This window comes from Typopeltis vanoorti, chromosome 17 (assembly GCF_054136105.1).
Source record: "Typopeltis vanoorti isolate ZY-2024b chromosome 17, IOZ_Tvanoo_1.0, whole genome shotgun sequence".
In the NCBI taxonomy this organism is placed as follows: Eukaryota; Metazoa; Arthropoda; class Arachnida; order Uropygi; family Thelyphonidae; genus Typopeltis; species Typopeltis vanoorti.
The window spans coordinates 85,803,135-85,820,495 of NC_143565.1; the positions used below are offsets into that span (position 1 = coordinate 85,803,135).

Sequence of the window (17,361 nt, forward strand, 5' to 3'; positions counted from 1 at the left end):
AGAAAAGATATGGATGTAGCTTCACATTTTCTATAAATAAAAGCATGACATCATTTTCCATACACTTTCTAGTGAAGTCCCCCCCCCCCTAAATGCCTATCTACATCTCCTGTTGTGAAGAAATTAGAGAAACAAATTTAAGGTTTCTAATTCTAATAGCACATTTTAGTAATTCTGCATGCTCTCACTAGTTGCACTTTCATCTAAATGCATATTCACATCACTTCATTTAAAATGTGACAAGGGCTAATTGCATGTGCCACAAATTTCAACCACTTTGCTGCCACTTGAGTGGAGGAAGATGGTACTATCCATTGGATTTCATGGCCTATCAACATTTAAAAGAACGCAGTTTTCAAAGTTTGATATCATTAAAAAAAAAGGGGGGGGAATGCCAAGTACTAAAATATTTTTAGTTCATATCTAGAGGAAAGGAACTGTTTGTAAATACAATTTGCAAGTTAGCTGGAGAGTGATCTTTTCCAATATCACTTATAACAAAGATTTATTTTGCACTACTTGTGGCAATTTTCACAACTTTAGAAGGGATTAACTTAGTACTGTATTACTTTATGATACAATACTGTGTTCCAGTAAGATATCACTTTAAGATATGATACTGAAATTGCAAATACAGCAACTCCAGTAATATCTAATATGCTTCCAAATTATATCATTTCACATTAACATGATTTTTTGTCATTTTTTAATGATATTTCTGTTTTGGGCTGGCACATGCTAGTTCTTTGGAGATGGGAATTTTTACATGTTTATGCGAAACTTTATAGTGTTAGTTGAATTTCAATCATGGTCGGAGCTGTTTCAACAAGACTTACCTTCAGATTTCAATTTACCTGTTCTGAAGTTATCAGTATTTTTTTTCCATTTCAGAATTTTAAAAATATTCAAAGAAAAGAAAAGCTACTACTACTTCAGAAGAAAGGCTTGCTGCTGTGAGATCAGATATGGGAACAAAGAAGAAAATAAAGGATAGTAAGTTAGTGACTAGTGTTAGATCCTGATTGGAGTTCTTTGCAAGCAAATTCTTTATTCAGGATTTAATCTACTAAATATTACTAATTAAGGAGATACCTGCACATCAGCACATAATTATGAGAATTTCCTTGTGTCGTGTGATAATATGTATTCTATATGTGCTATATACTGAAGTTCATTCCTGTATAACTGAATTCAGAAGCAGAGAACTTTGTGTCAGAATAGTAAGAATTGTGTAAGGGAACATACATACATACATCTTCAAGGCCCAACTTTCCTAATTGGGTTGTGGGGGCAACAGCTGCAAGAGGAACTTCCAATGGTCACGATCCTCTGCCACCAAGCTCAGGTGTTCTGGTGGGATTCCCAAACGTGTCCACCCAAGGTTTTGGATATAATCTATCCAGCGAGTCCTTGGCCTTCCATGTGGCCTCCCACCCTCTGGCTTGGCAAAGAGGGCCTGCTGAGGGAGCCTCTCTTGTGGCATTCTGACCAGGTACCCGTACCAACGTAACTGTGATCTCTCAACACAGAGAAGCAGCAGTTGAGTATTGAGGGTTTCCTGAATTGCAGAACTTCTAACTCTGTCGAGTCTTGTCAGCCCTGTAACCCCTCGAATGAACCTCATTTCAGCTGCTTGGATTCGTGTCCGCATTCTTTCAGTCATTACCCAACTCTCATGACCATAGGTGAGGATGGGGACATAGACTGTATTGAAGACAGCCAGCTTTGCCTTCTGGCTTAACTCTCGCTTCAATACTACCGAACAGCCAAGTTCCCGCAATATTGAGCTTGCTAAGCCAATTCGAGTATCTAGCTCTATGTCCCATTTTCCATCATTCGTGAATATGGACCCAAGGTATTTAAACTTCTCTACCTGCCTCATTAGGACTCCACTTACATGTACAGTGCACTGGGATGGTTGTCTTGAGACCACAAATGTTTCAGTTTGGGCCACACTGATCTTCATTCCGGCATCTGCACAAACAGCTACAAACCTATCCAGGGTGTGCTGGAGGTCAACTGTGGAAGAGCTAAGCAGAACTAGGTCATCTGCAAAAAGCAGATGTCCAATGCTACATCTTCCAATTCTGACACACTCACTGCCTCAGCTGTGCCTATCAATCCAGTCCTTAAATATTATGAAAAGGAGGGGTGACAGAACACACCCTTGGCAGAGGCCAACGGAGACTGTGAAAGGTTCAGACTTTGTGCTGTTTACCCTGACACAAAACTCTGGGCATTCATACATGGACTTGATGGCAGCTAATAGTTAGCCATCCACTCCATACTCCTGTACTACTTGCCAAAGCTTATCATGAGGAACCCGGTCATATGCCTTCTCCAAGTCCACAAAACATGTGTAGACATTCTTGGCATATTCCCAAGATTTTTCAAAGACTTGTCTTAAAGTAAAGATTTGGTCAGTTGTCCTTCTACCAGGAGAAAGCCACATTGTTCTTCCTGGAACTTTGACTCAACTATGCTCCTGCACCGTCTTTCCAAGCACCTAGCATACACTTTCCCAGGCAAGCTGAGCAGAGAGAGAGATGCCACGATAGTTACTGCAATCCTTCTGGTCTCCTTTCTTGAAGACTGGTATTATTATGCTTGTCTGCCATTGCTCTGGTGCTCGCCCAGATATCCAAGCAGCCTGACACACACTCGAGTCAGCCAGAGGACACTGTCTCAACTTAAGGCTTTTAGCATTTCGGGCCGAATTTCATCATTGCCAGCAGCCTTGCCCGATTTTATTGCTAAATGGACCTCTTGCTGTGAGACTAGTCATTGCCCCAATCTGCACCTCTTGGATGTCCACAACTGCTAGGCCAACTGGGTTAAGAACGCTCTCAAAATATTCCCTCCATCTGTGGAGGATATCCTTCTCGGTTGTTAAAAGTGCACCATCAGAGGCCTTAATTGCCCTTGCTGTGCACGATTTCCTCCCTCGAAGGCGGTGGATGGTCTGCCGGAACACTTTGTTTACATTTGCATAGGATGAGTCTAATCTTTCTCCAAAGGATTCCCAAGCATTCTGCTTTGCTGTCTTTACTGCCTCAGCATACCGCAAACACATCTCAGGTGACCTGACCCTAAGCCATGTTAGATAGGACTCCTTTTTTGCCCGGACAGTTTTTTGGACTTCTTAGTTCCACCAAGGTGTTCTTTTCTCACTGCCTGTTGCCACCCCGAGCCGCTTTCTGCCATAGCATGAGAGTGCAGAGATAGTGACAGCTGTTCTGAACAGCTTCCACTCCTCCTCAACGTATGCAGTATGCTTGGGAATCTCTTTGAACCTGGAGGAAATGTGATCTGCAAAATTCTTCCTCACAGCCTCATTTTCCAATGTCTCCCATTTCACGCGGTATAGCTGCTTAGGCCTACCAGCGTTGATGGTAGCATCTGGTTTCTGAAGCCGTAGAGTGCACACAACAAGGTGGTGGTCAGTTGACAGTTCTGCCCCTCTTCTCACACGAACATCCAACACTGAGGAAAATAGGTCTGCTGAGACTATAATCAGAGACCTTTGTTCTAGTGTATCCCTGTACCAGGTATACTTATGGACTTCTCGGTGCTGGAAGAAGGTATTCATTATGGACAAGCTGTTAGTACAGCAGAAGTCCAATAATTTCAAACCCATTCGCATTAAGGTCAAGGGCGCCGTTCCTCTCAACCACCCCTCCGTGTCTGGTTATCTGTTCCAACCTGTGCATTGAAGTCACCCATTAGCAGGACTGATTCCATGTCTGCCACCCTGTCAAAAGCAGCATCCACTTCCTCTAGGAAGGCAGAGTATTCTGACTCCAGATTAGGTGCATAGGCTTGCACCACAGCCAAATCCTGGTTTTTCATCTAAAGCCTTAACACACATATCCGTCCCCCCCCAATGGGATTCACTCAGCAATACAGTCTGACAGCTGGGGCTTATGAATTTCCCCAAACCTGCCTGAGATGAAAATGTCGGGCTCGCACCAGAGTAGTAGAGCTTCCATCCCTTATCCAGGTCAACAGTTTCAGAGTATCATCTCTTGGTCGAAGAAAGCCTGACTAAGTCTAGCCGGTAACCCTTGGCTTCCTTGACCAGTTCCAACTCCTTCCCTGTCAGAGAGATGTTCCACTTGCCTAAAGCCATAGTCTGGTGCCACTGTCATTGCCATTTCCGTCCTTTTGCAGAATCATTTCTTTGCACTGCCCCTAAACATTTCCCCAAATGAGTTGCGGGCCCATTGATGGAGTTTCCTCTAGCAGAGTGCTAAGGAGTGGTGTCTAAGGGAGACTGTAACATATTTTTCGAATGGGTCCTTCTGCCTAAAACCAGCTTTGGGAGGTTTGTCGGGTGATTTGTGAGAGAGCGGTGTGTCGATTACAAACGATGTTGGACGATGAGGCCTATTCTTGAGAATGCTTGAAGATTTCCAAGCGAAGCTAACCTTGATATGACGGCCTATGCAGAAGTTCCATCAGAGAGAACGGAGGAAGTTTCCTAAGAAGGGGCAGAAAACACGCCGAAGTCCGGAAGTGATTCAGGGACAGCGTAGTGCATCGCCAGGTGCAGAGACTGCCGATAAATATACAGGAAAGTAATCCAGATCTACATGTGATAGAGTCAAGACAGTCAGAAAGCAAAGGGTAACTTAAAGAATTTCTTTCTATGTTAAGATCATTTTGAAGAAAGAGAATTTGTGTAAATTGTAAGCTAAGGACATTTTACTAGAGAACTTTTAAGTGAGAATTTCACTGAATTAGTTAAACCCCGTGGAACAAAGAGAAATTGTTGATAGGCAGTATTTTGATTGAGAATGACTAGAATTGATTAATGAAATTTAGAATTAAGGTAACTATTGATAGAGTATTAATGAAAGTGTTTAATGTGCATTCAGTGAATAATTTGTGAAAAGAATTATAACCTAGTAGTGTTGTGCTTACACTCAATCTTATCTTTTCGTAGTTGAAAGATTTAGCTTACTTAACTTCATTGATGTGATTTAGTATGAACCCTAACTTAGTGTGAGTTTTGTTGTATTGAATATTTGAATTTTCTTAACTGTAAATGTTCTGTGCTTTTCCAATAAATATGTTTTGTACCGTATATCTGAGTTTATTCCTGATTATGAATTCAAACCACCACTTATGAAATAGAACCTTTTTGGCAGGAAGGAATTTAGATATTATTGCTTAAGTGAGATTCAGGTCACAACTGCTAACTGAATCTGCACGGCACTAGCATAAGATTAATTATTGTGTGAATCCCTTTTGAATTTAGAATTATTTTCCTGAACAAGTCTTTTCTGTTATAGGATATTGGCTGGCGCAGCATAATACAAATTTTGCCAGTATCCGAAAAGGAAATAGTACTGAATTAATATTTTAGAGGCACAACTGTAGATTAGATAGCAGGCTAATTAGAGATAGAATAAAGTAAAATATAGAGAAAGCAATGAAATAACAATGGCGCAGCCAACAGGATTTGATTAGGGTCCCCTAGAATTTAAGGTTGACACATCCTTAATCACTTTAAGTTGGTTTTTGATATCGTAACAGGCAATCAGGCAATTTTGGAATAATTAGAATTTGAGAAAAATATGTTGTGTTGAATTGTAAGATGAATGCAGGTATGTCTCTACCTACAAGCTCATAGTTAGATGACTCAGAGTTTTTTTAGAACGATTAATCCCCAACATGTATTCCCTCAGTTTTTGGGTGATGAATCTGATGACGTGGTTGCATTCTTCGAGTACACTGAGAAGGATTGGTCAGTGGAGTGAACTCTAACTGCTCATTCTGCTATGCAGCAAGCTAGTTGGAAAGGCTAAAACCTATTTTCTCTCCTCACTGGTTCTGAAAGAAACTCGGAGTTACGTTAAATTTAAAGAAGTCCTTATTTCACAGTTCTCAAGAGTAAGAAACGTGGGACCGAATCTGTGAAAGCTCCAAAGGATGGAACAGAAGGACAAAGAAAGTGTGTCTGATTACCATAATGTTGGATCTTGCCGACACACTAAGCGTTTCGGACAAAGACAGGCTCCACCTAAACTGGGCCGTCTTCCAGCACTTTAGGGCAGAATTAAAACCAAGAACTTAAGGAGACAGCATACAGAATGGATATATCAAACTTAGATGAATTTTATAATGCGGTAAAACAGAGGGAGCAACTGCTCGGAGACATTTGTCCCGCAGGCGTTCTTGGGTCTGTTAATGTGATCAAAGAAAAGAGAGACAACAATAAAGATCAGGCTACTGAAAAGAAACATCCAGAAAGGACAGAAAGGAAGCGAAGAAACTAGAACTGAGACAGTTTACCAAATTGCTGATAACAGTCAAAATTTTAGCGAGGTTTGCTCATTGATAAAGCAGGAGGTGGAGAAACTGCAGCAATCCATCTTGGAACGTCTAGATACTGTACTCAGTCAATTGACAATGGCCTCTATGACAACCCATGAAAACCCCTCATTACAAGATCAGAAAATCAATGACATAGTTCACAGGGAGTTAGAAAGAATGCAGAGACCACTATTTGACAAGATGGACTCCATGATGCATAAAATGGAGCTGACTGCCAAATACAATAGCAACTCTTCTTTGTCCTCGGATAGAGATAATGCTAGGGGTTATTACTGACAGCGCCCAAGATGCTATAGCTGCAACATGTTAGGACATCTAGCCCATAACTGCTTCAACAGACAAGGCTAATCAAAGGGAAATTCCCATTCAGAAGCTAAGTCACATGTTTGTAGCAAGCAAGAAAAAGGAAAAATCAGAAACAAGACACTGAATTAATGGTTGAAGGTAGGATCTGCGGCAAAAAGTTCAAAGGTTTGATTGACAAGGGTTCACAGGCTTCAATTGTCTCCGAGAACTATTTTAGAGAGATAGAGCCATATGTAAAGGGTAGGAATAAACATTTTATAAGGACCTTTAAACTTTTGGGAATATCCTCCACTTTTATCCAGGTTACAAGGTCGGTGAGACTAAGAGTGAACTTGCCGGAATTTAATATGCACATGTGGCACAATTTTATAATTTTGTCTAGAACCTCACTTCCTCATTTAAGATTAATCTTGGGGAATGACTTCTTATTGAAATACAATTTCTCCTGTGATTACTCAAAACGGGAAATCTGCTTTCAAGGGAAGAATAGAGATACAGAGGCTGGAAAGGGATCATTAGTTCAAGGTAAAGGAAGTGTCCATGAGTGTCGGAAAATCCAGAGAGAGAGAGAGAGAGAGAGAGCATAAACCGACTGGGGGGGGGGATTAATAAACAAATTTAGTTTATTAAAGATTAATAAAGCTTAATAAACATATCAGCTCTGAAATGAATAACTTTCCACGTCGAAAACCACACTGAGTCCTAACTTAATTGAAGAAAAGGGTACAATCAAAAATGAGTGGGAAACAAACAAACATACTCTAGAGGTAAATTATCTGGTATTAAGCAGAATGTAATTTTCTCCTACAAGAAGTTTGTTGATACCTGGTACAAAACTCGAAAAGGACTAGGTATAACCCAGCTGGTCGTTGAAGGAAATGTAAATCTATCAAAAAAGGGGGGTGAGGTTTCCTTTCTTGTTTGTCTAAACATGACTTCGAAATTGGATTTAAAAACAGAAAAACTTTTTTTTTTTGAGGGGGGGGGGGTCATTGGTAGATCCTGAATGGAGTTCTTTGCAAGTAAATCCTTTATTCAGGATTTAACATACTAAATATTACTAATTAAGGGGATACCTGCACACCAGCACATAATTATGAGAATTTCCTTGTGTCATGTGATAATATGTATTCTATATGTGCTATATACTGAAGTTCATTCCTGTAGAACTGAATTCAGAAGCAGAGAACTTTGTGTTAGAATAGTAAGAATTGTGTAAGGGAATTGTAAAATTATTTGTAAATCCCATTAAGCTGTCTAGTACATTGCAAATTTTCCAAACAGATTATAAGTAGTAATCCAAAATAATAGTATGTAATCTGTATGAGTCGAGCGTAGCACCGGAGACTGTACCTACGCAGAAAGTGACGTCATAATGACTACCTGGAATATGGTGATCTAACAGATTAGGGAGAGTGTGGGATCACCCAAGGGGCATGAACTGTGAGGTTGGTGATGTAAAGAACACATCGAATAGAGGGCACATGAAAAGAGTGAATAAAGGACAATGCGCGCCAGAATACAGGGCTTTTGCTTCTTTTGTTCCTGGATTCTAGCTTTGGGAGGTTTGTCGGGTGATTCGTGAGAGCGGTGGGTCGGTTGCAACAATGTCGGACGACGAGGCCTATTCCTGAGAATGCTTGAAGATTTCCAAGCGAAGCTGACCGTGATATGACGGCCTATGCAGAATCGAGCCTTCGCAAAAGTCCCATCATAGAGAACGGAGAAAGTTTCCTGAGAAGTGGTAGAACACGCCGAAGTCCGGAAGTGATTCAGGGACAGCATAGTGCATCGCCAGGTGCAGAGACTGCCGATAGATATATAGGAAAGTAATCCAGATCTACATGTGATAGAGTCAGAAAGGATAGGGTAATGTAAAGAATTTCTTTCTATGTTAAGATCACTTTGAAGAAAGAGAATTTTGTGTAAATTGTAAGCTAAGGACATTTTACTAGAGAACTTTTAAGTGAGAATTTCATTGAATTAGTTAAACCCCGTGGAACAAAGAGAAATTGTTGATAGGCAGTATTTTGATTGAGAATGACTAGAATTGATTAATGAAATTTAGAATTAAGGTAACTATTGATAGAGTATTAATGAAAGTGTTTAATGTGCATTCAGCGAATAATTTGTGAAAAGAATTATAACCTAGTAGTGTTGTGTTTACACTCAATTTTATCTTTTCATATTTGAAAGATTTAGCTTACTTAACTTCATTGATGTGATTTAGTATGAACCCTAACTTAGTGTGAGTTTTGTTGTATTGAATATTTGAATTTTCTTAACTGTAAATGTTCTGTGCTTTTCCAATAAATATGTTTTGTACCTTATATCTAAGTTTATGCCATTACGAATTCAAACCGCCACTTATGAAATAGAACCTTTTTTTTGGCGGGAAGGAATTTAGATATTATTGCTTAAGTGAGATTCAGGTCACAACTGCTAACTGAATCTGCACGGCGCTAGCATAAGATTAATTATTGTGTGAATCCCTTTTGAATTTAGAATTATTTCCCTGAACAAGAGTCTTTTCTGTTATAGGATATTGGCTGGCACAGAATAATACAAATTTTGCCAGTACCCGAAAAGGAAATAGTACTGAATTAATATTTTAGAGGCACAACTATAGATTAGATAGTGGGCTAATTAGAGATAGAATAAAGTAAAATACAGAGAAAGCAACAACGTAACACTAGACTTAATGAATCAATACTTTGTACCATCAGAAACAATGCTAAAAAAGATTCAAGGAGTGTTAAAAAAGCAGCCCGAGTTTGTTATTCAATCAGGGATTGGAGTAAAAAATAGAGAGAATTCTAGCTTTATGGATTTGACAATAAAATAGCATTTCCATTTACACTCAAGAAAAGCTTGAAATGATGGGAGAAGTCATCACAATTCGGCAAGTATACCGAAGGCCGTAGTAACTGATGACAAAATTATGAATCAAGGCAACTTGTCTATTTTGGAAATGCATATCCAGCCAAACATTATTTTATTATTGAAAAAGAAATGTGAAAGTTCCAAATGCAGGTTATGAAGAAGTTCATATGGTAAAGAACGATGGTGCATGCAATAAATAAATAAATTTCTGCAAATAAATTTTCATATTTATATATCTTGTTTATGAGGTAAAATTTTCTCTTTACAAAACTAATTGTTTTTTCCTCTTTATTTCCATTCATGCTAAAAATACAATTTGAGTTACATGACATTATCATGGAATGCATTACTCACATAACAATGTATTTACTGAACACATTTTCATGTTTTCATTTTAATTATTTTTTATTTTTTGGTATTAACAAATGTTATTAACCAATGTTTGATTATTTAGCCAAACTCCAGTCTTGTTTATGTGAACTAATCATGACTGCTGATTTAGATTTCTTGTACTAAAGTAGAAGAAATCTGATAATATGCAGATCTCCATGTTTGGAGATCTGGATAGAGTTAGGGTAAGGGAGAGAGAGTGAAGCAATATCTTTCTTGTGAAGTAGTGAAGCTCATAAGATTAACCTTACCACCATTGAAGGACAGCAATGAGATCAGGCTAGGTACTAACACCAAATGATGAAGATCTAGCTATGGATATAAGATCCGAAGTCAGTGAAAAGACGTGATTGCAGATGTAAGATTTGTGTTCATCTAAACGGACAGTTGCTGTTCTGTCTGTCTGGTCAAAATAAGCTAAGCTAATAATAGAAAAAATCTTTAGCCCACCCACAGTACTAATGTACTATCAGTTTACAACCTCTTGCAGATGGGAGTCACAAAAGTTTGTTTTCACGAGATTCTGTGAGCTATGTCCACATATTGGGCATATGCAAGGGCAGATTAACCATAGTCGTGACTGCAGATGTAAGATTTGTGTTCATCTAAACAGATGTCTACACAGCTTTTAAGTCTGACTGGAAACTTGCTACCCTTATCTGTTCTACCAAAGATCAGCTCCCTCCTCTATCTCAGTGCCTGGAATATATAAGGGTAGCAAGTTCCCAGTCAGAATTAAAAGCTGTGTAGACATTGTCTGTTTAGATGAACACAAATCTTACATCTGCAGTCACGACTACGGTTAATCTGCCCTTGCAGACCACATATTAAACACAACTCACAGAATCTTCTGAAAGAAAACCACCAGCCCCACCATAGTAAATTTAAAAAGGAAAGACTATTTTTGGAATCTGCAGCAGCACTCAGAATCAACTTAATCTTAAGAAATACAGATGCATGAAGCTCCCCAAAATTTGAGAAACAATAATCGAAAGAGGTCCCAGTTTACATCCAGGCTGCCTACAAATGCCCATAGCACACCTAGATAGGAATTCAGAGTCACCAAAGTTTCATTTAGTATTGTGTGCACACGCGCGTGCATGCAAGTGTTGTTTGTACTCCCTGAAGAGGTCTCAGTGACTGAGACAAAATATTGGAAGCATTAAAATTAGTTTTTAATCCTTTCCTAGTGCTGTCAATACTCCATTACACCTCCATCATGATGTCCTCCCAGCACTTAAACCTTAACATATGGGGACTAATTATTACTAACTCCATGTTTCAACATCAGCATGTGCACAAATTCACATAGAGAGAAGATACAAGAAATAAGAGAAAGTCTCATTGACTATGTTATTGTTGACAGTGATGTTTTCCCACTGGTTCATAACAAGAGTATACAGAGGATTTGAAATAGGAAGTAATCAATATTTAGTTTTCGGCAGGATAAAATTGAACTTCATATTAAAAAGAAGGGTGTGTAAGAAACTTTTGAAATGAATTAAAGTTGAACAGCAATCAGATGTGAACTGTAGACTCAAATACACAAATGTTATTCCAGAAAAACTGGAAGAGTTTGAAAACAAGAACAAACTTTGGAGACTCAGTAGCAAATCCTAAAGAAAACTTTGATTCAGTAAGAGAGGCATGTGGTGAGGTAATATGCAAGGACAGAAAAATCAGAACTCAATGGGGGACTCAGAAAGTTAAAGGTAGTCAAGGAAAAGCAGAAAGCACATTGAAAGTTCCTGGCAATGTAAGTACCTTGTGCTCCTTGGCAATACAGAGAAAAATGAAATGTAAGAAAGCAAAGCATTGTGTAAAATTAGATAAACAAAAGTCATGAGAAGACTTTGGCAAGAACATTGAAAATAAATATCAGGAAGGTGGTAAAATATTCTGGAGGCTATTGAAAAAGCTCAGAATGGAAGAAAGAATACTGTAAAATGAATTAGAGGTGACAAAGGGGGACATGAAAACTGAGGATAAAGATATCTTGATGTATTGAGTAATTACTTTGAAAGATTGCTAAATGAAATGAGCAGTGACAGCATGGTGGTAGAAAACACTCAACAGGAATTCCATCTGGAATATATTTATACTTGAAATAGAAAAAACTATTATTACAAGCCTGAAATTTGAAAAGGCAGCTAAAGTTATGATATTCAACCAGAATGCTAAAATATGGAGGTATAAAAGTTTTACAGTGACTACCTGTATAATTCAGAAGGTCTGGTCAAAAGATCGAATTCCAGATGATTGGAGTAGAGCGCTCATAGTACCCATCCATAAAAAAAAAAAAGGGAATAAAGTTGAATTTGAGAATTACAGAGGAATTTCTATACAAGATTTATACAAGTATTCTTTAGAAATGGCTAAGAAAAATTGTGGCAGAGAAGCTTGGAGGAAAAAAAAAGCTGGATTCAGGCCAAACAGAGGTTGTCAGGATCATATTTTTACTTTAAGACAAATAGGTGAGAAATTATGGGATTATAACAAGGATTTTTAGATCTGGAGAAGGCATATATACTCACAAGATGTAATTGGACTTCCTACCATACCAGTTTGACTAAGTCTCTTGTCTATTTCAATATTCAATATTTGCCATCTTCAATTTTTTAGTGAAGATGGAAAATTAAATATGGAAATACACAAGATAATTAGTAAAACTTGTATGGTATGAAATCAACTGAATAAACCCATATGGAATAAGAGAGATTAGTCAAAGCATTAAACTAGTTGTATACAAGGTGAGAGGTTAAGACAGTGTTGAAACCAATTTTAACTTGTGGATCTGAGAGCTGGGTTAGAAATAAAACTCTTGATCAAAAACTAGAGACCACAGATAACGAAAATTTTTCTTTCTTCCATAAAATGTTTTTACATCCATGACTCTGTAACAAAGTATGGTTATGGTTCTGTTAGTGCCCAGTGATACTTGAAAGTCACAACCCTAATTTCATTCATAAAAACAGTAATAATAACTTTCCTAAGACAATATTCATGTCATATTGAAGAATTATACTTACATTTGAGTTTATATATTTTTGTTTGTTACAAACATGAAGAATCAAGCTGTAAAATGGCATACAAACAAGGACTAAACAACTGACACAACATGTGGCAGCAGTCCTTTACATGCAGACATCTAGTGGAATAAATATACTTTTTAGTATTGCTAACACATAAAACCAAGCAGCCATACTGTAACTTACAAGTCACATTGGTCACAGAAGAATAACATTTATAATAGCAATAAAAAATAATGACAAAACTGGTTTGTGACTTCAGAGTTACAATGGGCAATACAGGGTTAAAAGTAACTATACTGGAAAGAGCCAACAAATATTAAATTAATACTTGCGATACAAACCTAACTTTTTTTTTTAGGTATGGAAAACATGAAGTATAAATGAAAATACACAAAAATATGAATTTTCATCATTCAGTTTTTGACAGTTTCCTTGACTAACTGTGTTAGAGAAAAATCGTTATAGTTCATTTTATAATACAACAGAAATACATAGTGAAAAGATAAGTAAAAAATAATCACCTGAGATTCATTATTTTTTCCAAGCAATAAATTTGATGCCTTTATATCACTATGGACATAACCACAGTCATGAAGATACTGCAAAATGTCCATCTATATAGATAAAAATTATAAAAAACAAATAAGATAATTTTTATGCAACTTACTTATTTCATAATATACATTTAATTCAGCTCAGGTATATTACAGTAATGAAATCAGCACTGTATATCACAACACTTAAATAGTTTTATGGTTCCATTTTAAGCAACTTCATGACATAAATAGAATTTTTTATGTTTGCTAAAATCATATTTACTTAGTAGAAACAAGCTTTTGGAGCCTATTGTGATTTAATGCTAGCATGGTTGACCCTGGTTACTTAGTATATATGCTTTCCACCCAACAGACTTCAAGTCTGAATACCATCAAAGGAATGGATGTTTGCAATTGTATTTAGGTAGGAAATGAATTTCATCACATGGTGAAAGACCCCACTTACTTCAGGCCTGAAATGACTTGAAAAAATTCCTTTTGGTCTCTAGAGTAGGGTTTATGTAGTATTTCAAAATTAAATTTAAAATATAATAAAAACAGAAAAAAAATCTTTAGCCCACCCACAGTACTAATGTACTATAGGTTTACAACCTGCAGATGAGAGTCACAAAAAAGTTTGTTTCCACAAATTTTAATTCTATCCTGCAACATAAAAATGTATACTTTACTGTAAGAAGGGAAGGGAAGGGAAGGAGAGGTGTGTCCTTCTGTTTCTTCATATTTACTGGGAGCGATTTCTGAGAATCTCAAAGACAATTAAGAATCTTTTCCTTGGAATAAAGGATGGCATGAATCAAATTTAAAATCTCATTAACAAAATAAACTTGTCAGTTGGTGGATAAATAGTAACATAAGCCTTTCCTATGTAAATCTTCTATCCCATTCCCTTCCTACCATTCTGAGTATACATTCCAGGAATTGTACCATCCGAGGATAGTGCTACTCCTGTAAAATGTACTTTGATGAGTACTATTTGACCAGCACCATCTGCTATGACCAGTGACATTTTCATCACTGGTCAAAGTAAATAATCAAAATATATGAAAAAGAGAAAAATAGGTTATGAAAAAATAATTCTGAACAGAAATAAAAGACTCACAATTTTAATTCCAAGGTTAAAAACTGTCTTGACAGAAAATGTTTTACTGTTTCTTGTTAGTAACTTCTGGAGATCAGTACCAAAACGTTCCATAACTAAGAAACGATATTTTTTATTTCGATATTCAAGAGATCCTGAACCAGAAATTTTTGGCACTCCTAAATAATCAATTTTTTTTTTCTTTATCCATTCTTCAACTGAAAAAAAAAAAAGAATAACTGAAGAGTTATATATATAAATATATATATAATTCAAACAATAAAATCATGAAGAATTTTGTGCTGTGGGTAAAAAGTTCGCCTTAAAAGCATTCATTCATATTAATATTAAAATGCAGGCAACATATAACCAAAACAGAAAAATAATAAAAACAGGTAGGGGCATTCAAAGATCAACAGAAACAATGTTAAACCTGGAAAATATATATATAATTCATTTTAATTTCAATTCTGTTATTTTCATAGACTAATTGTAGATTGCGTAAACATTTTTCTATTTACTTTTTTTTGTAACATAACAGTGACCACTAATTCATGTTTTTTATTTATATTTTTATTTATTTATATAATAATTCCAAATATGAATTTTGTGCTTAAAAAATTCTGTCCCCAAGGCTGAGTTGAAAGGAACAAAAAGAAGCAGTTTGTAAATATTCTATTTAAATATGTATATGCAGGGTCCCAAAGAACGAAGTACACAGATGGATGAAGATTGGATGGACTAGTTGCTAGCAGTCCATCAAGTCAATATTAGGTTTATTATTTTCAAATTCATAAGCAAGAATACCATACAAATGGATGTACAGAATTTTAAAACAATTTAATATTCCTTAATTTCTTTAAAAACCAAATTAAAGATTTTTCTTTAAAATGCAGATATACTTACATTTTTCTGGTTTTGAAATTTGTTGATAGCAATGAATTTCAACAAACAATGGTCCATTGGAATGGTATTCCTAAAACAAAAACAAACTGATCTAGACATGAAATAAAAAATAAATTTAGTTCATTTAGAAGGTTACTAGTCAAAAAAAAAAAACACTGATTATGGTAAATTTACCTTAACTGCATAACAGGCAAAAAAAATTAATAGCAGTGGTAGTTCTGTAAATTAATGACAAGTAGTGAACAACCAAGAAGGAAGTTAGTGACTAACCTGTTCAGGATGAAAGACAGACTGTAAGACTAAGCGGCTGGGTGAACAGGTCTTTGTACCAGACAACCCAAACAAATTCCAAGACCACTAAAGACTTTTTTCCATAGTGTGCCTAGGAGATCTGTAAGAGTTGTAGAATTCACACTGCTGGTCAGTGGCAAAAAAAAAAAATGTCTGCATAACCTTATCCATAATATGAGATGAAGGCGGTGGGTGAGACGGCAGTTTAAAAGACAACTTTCATTTACCTTTATCTGAACCAGTTCTGAATATAGGCTTGCTTCCTAGCTGTAAGACGGATGTCAGATAAGTATGAAAGATGCTAAAGTCAACACAGCTATTAATTCTGGAGTGTAAATTTCAAGCACAACTGGAGGCTGGGTATGATACTGTTAAGAAAACAATTTGTCAGTATCCCAGCTATTTATGATTTTTCTGATAACTTTCTAATGAGACAAGTGGATGAATATGGTGAACTATTCTCAGGAGATTTACCTTGGTCATTATGCAAGAGTTGGAGACATGATGCCAGATGTTAGCCTTCATTTTAGAAAGATACCAAGATTGGAGTATCTGGATGTGTGTGTAAGAGAGAGACATGTAAGAAAGGGTAAATGCACTCAATAACCATAGTGAGGGATGGAAAGTTTCCTACATTTGGTGTTTCCAAAGTTGGATTTGGAGGGTCCCCCCCCCACCTAGCTGTTGCAAGCTGCAGTGCAATCCAAGTGCAATGTTGGGGTCTTTCTCTTGACACATTCCAATCAATATTACCATAATTAAAATCACCCATAACGATTATCCTTTTCTTATTAATCGGACCAATTTGCCTATATACTTCCTTCTCACTGCCCTCCACATTACCAGGTCTATAGCAATACCTAACTACATATTTTGTTCTGTTCACCTCAATACTACTTCAAAATCATTGCCACTGTTCACTACTTTCATCTCCACCTTTGATGAAAATAACTCCTCTGCTACCATCAACAACCCCCCCACCTTCTATCTTGCCTATCCTCATGAAAAACATACCCATTCATTCTCTATTCCTATCAGAATATCATCCTCATCTAACCATGTCTCCTTATTCCAACAATTTTTAGGCAAATATACTCTATTAATGCTATGATTTAATTTCCTTTATTTCAAATACTTCCAGCATTTGTAAACATACATATTAGCTTATTTCTGGCTTCTATAGCGAGCCTCCCAATCCTCACTCCTCAAGATGCGACTCCTCCATATTCCCCTCCACCCTGGCCACTTGCCTCTATCATCACTAATCTTGCAACTTTCCTCAGATCTGTTTATTTCCTCCACATCTTGGTCATTCCAATCCTTTCTTGTATATACACACATACATCTACTCTTCTCATGCAGTGTTTCTGTCTGCCCTGACCTCCCCTGTTTGTGCTGTTTCTTCTCTTTCATTCTGTTCACTTATGCCACTCATTTCTGCATTCACGAGCTCTTGTACCTCACTTAACTACTATTCCATGTTGCCTCTCCCACCTCTTGTTTCCTCGGGTTTTCCATTCACTTCACTCTCTTGCAGCAATAGTTTCTCCAGCTGACTCACACCAATTCCATTTAAATG

At 36.9% G+C, this 17,361-nt stretch overlaps 1 protein-coding gene across 5 annotated transcripts in view; it reads right to left on the minus strand.

Moving 5' to 3' along the window:
* LOC150097594 (serine/threonine-protein kinase VRK1-like) overlaps positions 1-17,361 on the minus strand; it is a 130,896-nt gene that overhangs the window by 43,086 nt on the left and 70,449 nt on the right. For all 5 annotated transcript variants that reach the window (XM_090407044.1, XM_090407041.1, XM_090407045.1 and 2 more), the window contains 3 exons: positions 15,492-15,561; positions 14,607-14,803; positions 13,472-13,564 (listed from right to left, as the gene is read on the minus strand). In XM_090407044.1, coding sequence (XP_090263170.1) covers positions 13,472-13,564; positions 14,607-14,803; positions 15,492-15,561 — 360 coding nt within the window. The remainder of the gene's footprint in view (positions 1-13,471; positions 13,565-14,606; positions 14,804-15,491; positions 15,562-17,361) is intronic.